At 45.6% G+C, this 11391-nt stretch overlaps 1 protein-coding gene across 1 annotated transcript in view; it reads right to left on the bottom strand.

Annotated features, from left to right (window-relative positions):
- LOC134070114 (LIM and SH3 domain protein 1-like) overlaps nt 1–11391 on the bottom strand; it is a 27965-nt gene continuing 16574 nt past the window's right edge. The window contains exons 4-7 of the mRNA XM_062526345.1: nt 4143–4250; nt 1136–1211; nt 718–824; nt 1–318 (exon numbers count right to left, since the gene is read on the bottom strand). Coding sequence (XP_062382329.1) covers nt 145–318; nt 718–824; nt 1136–1211; nt 4143–4250 — 465 coding nt within the window. The 3' untranslated portion in view covers nt 1–144. The remainder of the gene's footprint in view (nt 319–717; nt 825–1135; nt 1212–4142; nt 4251–11391) is intronic.

The raw sequence follows: 11391 nt of genomic DNA, 5'->3' as shown, positions 1-11391 counted from the left end.
CCAGTGAGGATCGAGGCCCGAGGAGCGAGGGAGGACGTATAAACGCTGAATGAGAGGCACCTATTAATTCATTCTTTCTTCCCTCCCTTCCTCCCTCCCTCCATCATCATCATCATCATCGCTCCATCTCTGTAGTCGGTCATCTCACGCCATCTCCACGTAGTTGGCGGGGAGCATTCCCTGCTGGCCGGTGCGCTGGACGCGGCCGAACATCCAGCCCTCGTCGATCTGCTGCACGTCCAGGATCACGTCGCCCTCCGCGAACGACACCTCATCATCGTCCGCCGCCGCATAGTCGTACATGGCACGGAAGCGCTTCTGTCATTGGCGACGCCAAATCACGAAGAGAGGGAGAGGGGGAGAGAGAGACAGAGAGAGAAAGAAAAATAGGGAGATACAGAAAGAAAAGAAAAAATACACCGTCAAAAATATGAAAAAAGACAAAGACTGAAACATTGAAATGGGCAAAATAAGCAAAAGATTAAACTAAGATACAAGTCAATTGCATTCCCCCCAAAACTACATTACACATTTAATGTACCGACTTCACATAGACTTCACAAATCCCGTGCCACTTCTAACACATTTGCGTTTGCATTGACAGTGGACATTTCACCTGTAATCACTGAATTAACATGACATGGTTTCTTGTCACCACATATGTGAATGGGGCTTAAAGCAAAAAAAAAAAAAAGGATGAAAGCTGTATTCCCTTACCCCACCACTGGGTGGCGGTGCAGCTGCAGCTGGAGCAGGGGCAGGAGCAGGAGTGGGAGCATGAGCGACAGGCTGGGGGTCATAGTTGTAAGACTGTTGCTGGTAACCTGAAAACAAACACATGCAATCATTAACCAGACAGCTAAAGAGATAGACACAGACCTATGAACAGCCATAAAAATATGGGCAAATAAAGATATAAATTGTGCGTGTGTGTGTGTGTGTGTGTGTGTGTGTATGTGTGTGTGTGTGTGTGTGTGTGTGTGTGTGTGTGTGTGTGTGTGTGTGTGTGTGTGAGAGAGAGAGAGCAATAATACAGGGAATGGTATGACATACAGAGAGAGGGAAGATAATAAATGTATGAGCATACTTTGAAAGAGAAAGAGAAAGAGAAAGAGAGAGAAAGATATGCACATACCTTGATTGGAATTGTTCTCAGATGGAGGGATTTCACCTCCCATCCGACTCTTCTCAAAATCCTCATGGTATTTTATCTACACACAAACACACACACACACACACACACACACACACACACACAGAGACACAGGGTGGATATGATTTATGATTAGTATTGACGGATGTTGCACCACCCCGTTTCATCCACAAGGGGTCAGTCATCACCACCCCTCGGTAAGGAGGCGTCTCCACCCTCCATCCCCTTGGGCCCTGGCCTCATGCAAGCACTGCCGTTTTTGGAAGAATACCCAAACCGAGAGGAAATGACACGCCAGAGCGAAGTCACATGACCAAGTGGGGTTGCCTGGCAACGTGCCACGACACGCAATGAGGAACAGGTAGTCAGTTTAGACAGTAGAAACTCAGGAGAAAAAACAAGAGAGAGAGAGAGAGAGCAAGAGAGAGAATGTAGAAACTATCAGGGGAATAACTTTACAAATTACCTGACCATGTTGAGCTTCAGAGTTTAAAAGCAAGAACAGAATCTGTGGAATGATTCAGATGTGGATAGAAAAAAAAAGAGAGAGGGAACTCCAGATGGGCTGGCCGAGGGAGTACAACGGATGTAGGGAGCGAGGGAGGGAGGGAGGGAGAGAGAGAGAGACAGAGACAGACAGAGACAGAGAGAAAATGAAACAAACATGCCTAAACATGAGCTGAAATGATTCCTCGAGCAAGAACCGACCTTGCAGGGAGAAAGTGTGAGAGAGACAGGCGGGTAAGAGAGAGAGAAAGAGAGAGGGAGAGAGAGAAAGAGAGAGGGAGAGGGGGAGCCTGGGAAACATCTTAAATCACCAGTCTAGCCTCCAGGGTTTGGCGGACATCAGCTAACCGTTACCTCACGTGTGCGCGCGCCTGCATACTCACTCACTCACTCTTCTGCCTCCTGCCTCCCTTGTGGGTTAAGACGGTGGAGCAGGCCTGGCATTGCTCAAAACTGGACGGGACTATCAGATGTGCAGGAATAATCTTATTTCCTGTGCACCCAAACATCGTTTTTTTTTTTTTTTTTCAACACTGTTGCATTTTTTTCTTGCAAATTTGAATCTTACTGCCAATTAGAAGAATCAGAATCAGCATCAGCTTTATTGGCCAGGTTTGCGTAAAAACAAACAAAGGAATCGTTGCTCTCAAAGTACAACACTTAACGATAGCATAAAAAGAACTGCAAGACTGAGTGAATGGATATGAGCATGAATGAATGAGTACGAGCACATCTTTTGCCAGTCACATCAGTAATGTTGACACGAGTAGCTTTGTCACTGCACAAGTTTCAATGATGAGAATCAGCATCGTGTCATTATGACTGATGTACCGGACTCCCATCAGCCCTGAGAAAGGGTCATCCCTATGTTCCCCCCAGGTCCTATGTTCCCTAGTTTTCCCCAAAAGGGTCCTATCTTCCCCAGTTGCAATACATACCAGGGAACATACGACCCTTTTTGGAAAAAAACGGGGAACATAGGACCCTTTTATAAATTAAAATGGTCCTATGTTCCCAGTCCCATACAAAGTGGGGAACATAGGACCCGGGGAACATATGTACGCTCCCCCCTGAGAATAGAGGCCGTGGGTTAATAACGGTTGCATGCTAGCGTTTCGTTTCCTCAGTGCAGTTTCAGTGTTATTGTGCTAGCGTAAAAAAGTAACGGATAGCTGTTTTTAAATGTCAGAGTTGTAGCCTACGTCTGGGTCACATACCACTGGCGGGTTATCAGGCTCGCAGACCTGCTGTCTGGGCCGTGGGGCAGGACTGGGGCTTGTCTGGCACACAGTGCTGCAGTAGGCTACACTGTTATTGGAGCATTAGGCGGAGTGAGGCAGTTGATGCGATGGGGAGTTATTGCACAATGATATTACTGGTATTTGAGAAGTGCATTAGGTCCTCCATAATAGCCCTAATCCTCTATTTGGTTTCGTAATATCATCATTAGGCTAGGCTTTCATATGCACAGTTGACTGGAAAGTAGTGAAAAAGGCCTATGGTAGTGTTGTGTGTGTTTTTTGTTACAGGAGATCGGGATGGATGAGATACAGTTGCTACTGTAGTCTACTCTTGTTATAATAAAGACATAGTGCTCATGTAGCCTACACCAGCGCCGACATGTTCAGCTGACAAGCATAAACAATGAACATTGTTATTATTATTATTGTTTTTTACAGCATATTTTTTGGCCTTTGTTCGGATAGGGCAGTGAAGATAGACAGGAAGCGAGTGGGAGAGAGCGAGAGAGAGACGAGGTGTGATCAGGATATGACCGCAGGTCAGATTCAAACCTGGGTCCCCGTGGGCACTTGGATTCAATGAATATTATATTCAAAAATAGAACTGAATCGCAATCTACAGGCAGCGGAAAAAGGGTTCCACGGTGGGGTGGGTTGTATTGGAAACAAAGGAATCTACATCAAAAGTAGAGTGTGTCACACTTAGGTCGTCGCCTATGTACAGAGGCCTTCGGTGTGTTGTGTAGCATTTTGTTTTATCTTGGTGACAAGAGGGAAGTGAGTATTAGCCTTAACCCTACATTGCTAACCTTGATGGCGTTAAGTGGATGTTAGCCTTACATTGCTGACCTGTGGCTAACCTTGCTTTACCTTGGTGGGTAGTGCTAAGTGGGTGTTAGCCTTACGTGGGGTCATCTCTATGTTCCCCAGGTCCTACGTGCTAACCTTGCTTCATCTTGGTGGGTAGAGTGAAGTGAGTATTAGCCTTACGTTGCTAACCTTGCTTTATCTTGGTGGGTAGAGTGAAGGGAGTATTAGCCTCACGTCGCTAACCTGTAGCTAACCTTGCTTTATCTTGGTGGGTAGATTGAAGGGAGTATAAGCCTCACGTTGCTAACCTGTAGCTAACCTTGCTTTATCTTGGTGGGAAGAGTGAAGGGAGTATTAGCCTCACGTTGCTAACCTGTAGCTAACCTTGCTTTATCTTGGTGGGCAGAGTGAAGTGCCGTGTGAAGACTTACGTTGCTGATCTGGTCCTGTGTTTTCTTGATTCTCTGCAGCTCGGGCGTGTCCGCCACCACACTGTAGCCCTTGCCTTTGTTCTTCTCAAACTCCTCTTTGTACATCACCTGCAGAATGGACCACAAACAACATCATTATCATCATCACAACTTCTATCATCAACATAACCATCATCACCTTCAGTAGCCTATACTTTAAAAAATAAAGGTGCTTAAGTGGCTCTTTAAATCTCTGGATGGTCCCATGCAGAGTCAAAACTCTGTGTTGAACCATTACATCAGGCAAACTGTTGCCTCAATGGTTCTATGAAGCACTGAAAAAGGTTCTTCTATGGCATTGCTCTGAAGAACCGGTACTGGGCCCATTGTGTTGGCGGTTAGGATGACTGTGATGATAATGTGCTAAACTCTAAAAAACAATCATCTTCATCTCTAACACCCTTATCGTCATCATCATTACCATCACCACAACCGATACTACCATCAACAATCACCACCGGTAGTAGCACATTATCATCACAATCACCATCACCATAACCACGAACATAATCTTTATCACTAGCACCATCCTCTTCCTCCTCGTGGTCATGAGTGAGTCAGAGCAGGTTGGCACGATTGTAAGAGTGGACAGACAGCACAAAGTTCAAAGACCAAAACGCCATCGTTTTCATGGTGACCAGCTGGCGCAGCTAATTAGCGCATCTGTTGAAAACGCAAAAAAAAAAAAAAAAAAAAAAATTGGCAGGCTCATTACATAGGAGACACATTACAATATGCTGGCTCTTTATTTCTGAGCTTTGGTTTTGGTCTCTCTCTCTCTCTCTCTCTCTCGTTGTGTGTGTGTGTGTGTGTGTGTGTGTGTGTGTGTGTGTGTTTTACTGGTTTTATGGGGACCATGTCACCCAAGTAGGCTAACACTAGTCAGACCTACTGTTGGCAGCTCTCTCTCTCTCTCTCTCTCTGTATATATGTGTGTATATGTGTGTGTATGTGTGTGTGTGTGTGTGTGTGTTAAAGTGACGAGGTATGGCGTGTAGGCGATCTCAGCCCAGACGCTTCCTAAACAGTAGAGGTGCGTAGCGGGACCTCTCTCTCTCTCTCTGTATATGTGTGTGTGTTACAGTGACGAGGTATGGCGTGTAGGCGATCTCAGCCCAGACGCTTCCTAAACAGTAGAGGTGCGTAGCGGGACGCTGGGGAAGCCCTGCTCTGCTCATATAAGGGTAAGCTATGAGGTCCAGAGGTGCCGTCTGCCACCGCCTGCTTTCATAGACTCCCTCGTGAAAATATGGACCCGCGTGTATACACACTTTCTTTAAACACACACACACACACACACACACACACACACACACACGAGTTAACTCAGAACATTTTTAAAATGCCTGAATCTACTCATGCCTGCCACCCATCCACACACACACACACACACACACACACACACACACACGTTTTAACACACTAGTTAACATAAACACAGTAGTAATCAGACCATTTCTAAAATGCTTCTCTTCGCTCATGTAATGTCATGTGCATGCATACATTTCAATATCTTTCACAAACAAATACCTATGCAACCATTATGCGCACACACACATACACACACAGACAGAGAGCGGCAAAAGAGAGAGAGAGAGAGCGAGAGAAAGAAAGAGAGACAGAGGCGAGAGAGAGAGAGAGAGAGAGAGAGCGCCAGAAAGAGACATACAGTGAAGAGTACTGTAGTTATTTATTGGAGTTATTTTTCTTCGATATCCATAACAGCAGCTTGGCCCTCTCTCACCATATAGCCATAGCGCTGATGCCATCAAGGCATACACAGACCGCCACATCGCCAGCACACGAGCCTATGGGCAACAAATGCCCACCGCACACACACACACACACACTCACAGCACATTGCACAGTTCTTTTGCACATTGACCTCACCACAGACCTATACCATTCATGTGCCCTCCCGTCCCGACCTCAATGTGATGTGGTCAAGCTCGACACTGACAGGAAGCTTCCGTTGTGAAGAACATGCTTCCCCTCTCATACACAAAGCCATTGCTTCAGCCGCTTTAGCTTTCTAAATGTTGCAGGGCAAGTGGGGTGTGTGTGTCTGAGTGTGTCCGTGTGTATCTGTGTGTGTGTGTCTCTGTGTGTGTGTGTGTGTCTGTGTCTGTCTGTGTGTGTGTGTGTGTCTGTGTGTGTGTGTGCGTGTGTGTGCGTGTGTGTCTCTGTGTGTGTGTGTGTCTGTGTGTGTGTGTGTGCGCGTGTTTGTGTGTGTGTGTGTGTGTGTGTGTCTGTGTGTGTGTGTGCGTGTGTGTGCGTGTGTGTCTCTGTGTGTGTGTGTGTGTCTGTGTGTGTGTGTGTGCGCGTGTTTGTGTGTGTGTGTGTGTGTGTGTGTGTGTGTGTCTGTGTGTGTCTCTGTGCATTTACATGCTTATTTATGTACTAATGGTCTGAGCGTTTCAAGGAAAGTGTGTGTGTGTGTGTGTGCGTGCGTGTACATGCTTAATATAGATCTGAGCATTAACACAAACACATAATATTTATATATTAGTGGCCGACATGTTCCCTAAACCGAATGTTGCAGGGAAAGTGGTGTGTGTAAATGTGTGGTTTGTTTGTGTGTGTGTGTGTGTGTGTGTGTGTGTGTGTGTGGCCAACCGTTCCCTAAACTGAAGTGTTAGCAGAAGTCCTTTGTGTTGCTAACACCTTGAATCACACCTCGTCCCTGTTGCACGCACACATCTACATTTCCTTCACACTCCAACACACTACATTTCCAACACCTCTTATCTCATCTATAACTTCTAATTCTATTATCTATTTAACTCTATATCCCAATTCAAATGTATAGTACATTTCCTCTGTATTAGCCGCATTGTGTATAAGCCGCAGGACAGTGTTTCATGCAAATGAAAATAAACCATATCAGTTCCATATTAATTGCCCCCGTGTAATAACCTCATAGCTGAAGGAATTTTGCAAAATCAATGTGTAGGGCGCGGCTAATAGTTGGAAAATTATGGTATACTGTATACACACACACACTGTACTGAGCTACAGTATGTCACTTTGGATATCATCTTCTCAAGGCATGTACGCAAAACATCCAATGTCTTTACTGCCGGCTTAACAAACAGCTAATAACCTGTAGATCATTATGGGATGAGTGTGTATTTCCCGCCGCATTACCATAAGAGGGAGGGGAGCCATGCCATGCCGCGCCGCGCCGCACCGCACACACACACACACACACACACACACACACACACACACACACACACACACACACACACACACACACACACACACACACACACACACACACACACACACACACACACACACACACACACACACACACACACACACTCTCGGTCGGGCCATCAGGCCCATGGAGCCTCATAAAAAGCTATTCATTTGCATGGGTGCTGATGGATGGCAGCCTTTTGGAAATACTAAATATGCAGTAATAGGTTTTATCGGAGGCGTTAGTGGAACAGACAGTGGATTTTCCATTTGGGAGTCGATTGGTGTGTGTGTGTGTGTGTGTGTGTGTGTGTGGAGGGGTTTAGGAGATTTAGATGAATGATTAATGAAAGGGTCAGAGATTAACAGCTACTAGGGGAGAAATTAATGGTCAGTATTTCTCATTGGCCATTCAATGGTGAGCTTGCCTCTGTACGCGCACGCGTGTGTGTGTGTGTGTGTGTGTTGCATACATGACTGCTTGTGTTTGTGTGTGTGTGTGTGTGTGTGTGTGTGTGTGTGTGTGTGTGTGTGTGTGTGTGTGTGTGTGTGTGTGTTTTTCTCTTTTCCTATTATATCCGGAGGTAACATTAGGGAGGGGGGTAGTGTAAGAGCGAGTGTGTGAGAGAGAGAGAGATGGGCAGTGGAACACAGAGAGTATGTGTGTTCCTGCATGTCTGTATAGAGAACAGTATTAAAGAATACAGTACAGGAATGTTGAGGTGAGTTATGTGTGCAGTCATATAGAAAACAACATTAAAGAATACAGGAATGTTGAGGTGAGTTATGTGTGCAGTCATATAGAAAACGGTATTAAAGAATACAGGAATGTATGGATCACTGTGTGTATAGAGAACTGCATTAAAGAATACAGGCGTGTTTGGACGACTGTACTGTATGTGTGTATTCATATAGAAAACTGTAGCAAAAGATATACTGTACTGTAGATATGGTGTGTAAGGTTGTGAAGGACAGCTCATCAGTACAAACGGGGCTTCATGTGCGTGAGTGGGATTCTCTACATTGCATGTCTCTGGGTGCCTCTATGAGAATGTGTGGGTGTGTACAGTATATATCTGCATGAATTTATCTGCACATGATGTACACGGGTGAGTGAGAAAGTGTGTGTATGTGTGTGTGTGTGTGTGTGTGAGAGAGAGATATGTGTGTGACTATATATGTGTGCTGTGCATGTTTTTGAGAGAGCATTTGTTTGTGTGTCTGTGCATATGTGTGTGTCTATATGTGCCTGTATCTGTATGTGTCCACGAGAGAGATTATCTGCAACTATGCATGTGTGTCTTTTCCAGAGAGTTACTTAGTGTTTTTGGTTGGCTGTGTGTGTGTGTGTGTGTGTGTGTGTGTGTGTGTGTGTGTGTGTGTGTGTGTGTGTGTGTGTGTGTGTGGCTATGTTTGTGTGTGTGTGTGTGTGTGTGTGCGTGCGTGTGTGTGTGTATCCCTCACTACTCCGAGTGACCCAAGCCAGTAATTTCAGTGAGTTGTCTTGTCTGGTAGTCAGAACTCTGTAGCGCAGGGTAGTCAGACTCCTCTGTGAGTCACATATTCTAGTAAGGAAGGCCAGACAAAATGTCCACTTCCCTAAAACAGACAAAAGCTCAGGCTGTGCTGGCGCAGTGACCGTCTGCACGAAAAATCAGTCACTGTCTGAGTGGACACGGTCACTCACGCCCTATACGGTCAGGGCTCTCTACATTACATTATATTTAGCAGACACTTTTTTTTGTCCAAAGTGACTTACATGTGTCAACTATATTACAAGGGAATACATTGTCCCCGGAGCAACTTGGGGTTTAAGTGCCTTGCTCAGGGGCACAACGGTGGATTCCGGGAATTGAACAACAACAACAACTTTCAGGCTACTACACGCTAGCCCAGCTCCTTAACCACTACACTACCACCACCCTTTGACGTTTGAAATTCCATGACTTGTCCCTAACAAAACAACTGACTTCCCATGACCTATAACGAACAGTCCAATATACTAACCGAAGATTTCCGAGCAGCAGCGTAGCATCAAAGAATCATTTACTTTTTGCAGTGCGGAAGATGAATAAATGGGCACTGATTAAAGAAAGTTGGGCTAACCACAACCACTCAAGCAAGCAGTGAAGCTAATAGCCGGGCAGATATTTAAGCAGTAAGCCCCGAGAGGTCGTGGTTTATACCAAAGATTCTAGAACAGAGCTCTGTTCTAGAATCTTTGGTTTATACTGCATTTAGAACCGCTAAGGGGCGTTGTTAGGCACGACGCGAAGCGGAGCGTCTGAAACCCCCTTAGCTGTTCTAAATTCAGTATAAACCACGGACTCGAGTGGTTTGTTGCTTTTCTAAAACGGTTACTACGTCGATCTAGCAAGATTTCATGAAACAAAGGCACAACAACGAAAAATGTAACAATGTATTAATAGATAATCATTCTTCCGCCAAGAAATATATTCCCTCCATATGAGTCGAATCATAATCAAGGACCGGAACTATCTATTTCAGAAACACCAATACTGTGCAGCAATACTGTATATTTGCTTGAATATATTTTGGTAAGTGAATTTTAAACTGCCACAATAAAATGCCCTGATATTCCATAATTTTGGCAAATGTGATAAAGAAAGTCCCTAACTCTCCATGTCTGGAATATTCCAGAAATCCCCTGACCCGTGGGAACCCTGTACAGATATCCCATTCAGGGGACTCTGTGCAGGAACGCTGACATCATTCAAATCAGTTGACACTTGCGTGTCCTTGCGTAGAGTAGAGCCAGTAACTGAATGAATGTGTGGATGAATAATGCCCAATCACCAGCCACTCATTCGACTCCACACCCACACGATTCCATAGAATCTACTCTGCAAATAGAGAGGGGGGAGAGAGAGAGAGAGAGAGAGAGAGAGAGAGAGAGAGAGAAATGGAAAGAAAGCAAGCATGGCAACAAAAGTATTGCATAAAGCGCTTTCAGACATACAGTACGTGTAAAGCCGGAGGTTAAACGGAGGTCACACGGTTGGCCCGCATGTCTGAATCACATAACTGGACATTTAGAACCCCGAACTTACCCGGCTCTTACACTACCCCCCTCCCTAGTGTTACCTCCGGATATAATAGAAAAAGAGAATAAACACACACATACACACACACACACACACACACACACACACACGCCACCTGCCTTCTTGCTAGTAGTGCATCTTGTCCATAGTGAAAACCTAACTGACAGCCATCTTTTTCTATCCTTGTAACCCCCCCCCCCGCCTCCAACCCGCCGTTGCCCACCCTCTCGATCTGCCCCCTGGGGTAACCTGCTCTGGGCATCTCACCTGATCCAGCTCATCAATGGCTCTCATTATTCAGTCCTCAGCACACTTTATTTAGCCAATCAAGAGTCTCGCAATGCCTCTCATTTCAGTCATGTGGCGTTGGAAGCAGAGATAAGTTAGGACATGCAGCACTGGGAGAAGGGGTGTGTGTGTGTGTGTGTGTGTGTGCGTGTGTGTGTGTGTGTGTGTGTGAGAGAGAGAGGGGTGGGGTGGGGGGGGGCTAGGGAGGTGTAGCAGGACTGAGAAAAACTCTGCTCTACATGTAAACATCCCAGGAGGTTTCACACAGATAGCTGCCAGGGCCTGTTTCTACAGCTGACATAGAGAACGCCTAGGTAGCTGTGCCACATCTTACTGTTACTGTCTGTTACTATTAGTTCATGTGCACAGATCAATGACACACACACACACACACACACGCAATGTACAGGCAAATGTACATGCAAAGATACCCGGTGAAACACACACACACAAATATATCCCTCACACGAATAACTGCAAAAATAACAAATGACGCACAAAATAACCCGCAGAACCAAAATAACTTGTACAATAAGCCACATTACTCACTGCTATACAGGAGGCCACAGACACACCCCTATATTTCCCCTGTGCACCTCCGTTGCTAGTTGCTGTTGCCACACACACACACACACACACACACTATACCTGCA

This window comes from Sardina pilchardus, chromosome 22 (assembly GCF_963854185.1).
Source record: "Sardina pilchardus chromosome 22, fSarPil1.1, whole genome shotgun sequence".
Taxonomy (NCBI): domain Eukaryota; kingdom Metazoa; phylum Chordata; class Actinopteri; order Clupeiformes; family Clupeidae; genus Sardina; species Sardina pilchardus.
This window is presented reverse-complemented; position numbering and strand designations above follow the sequence as displayed.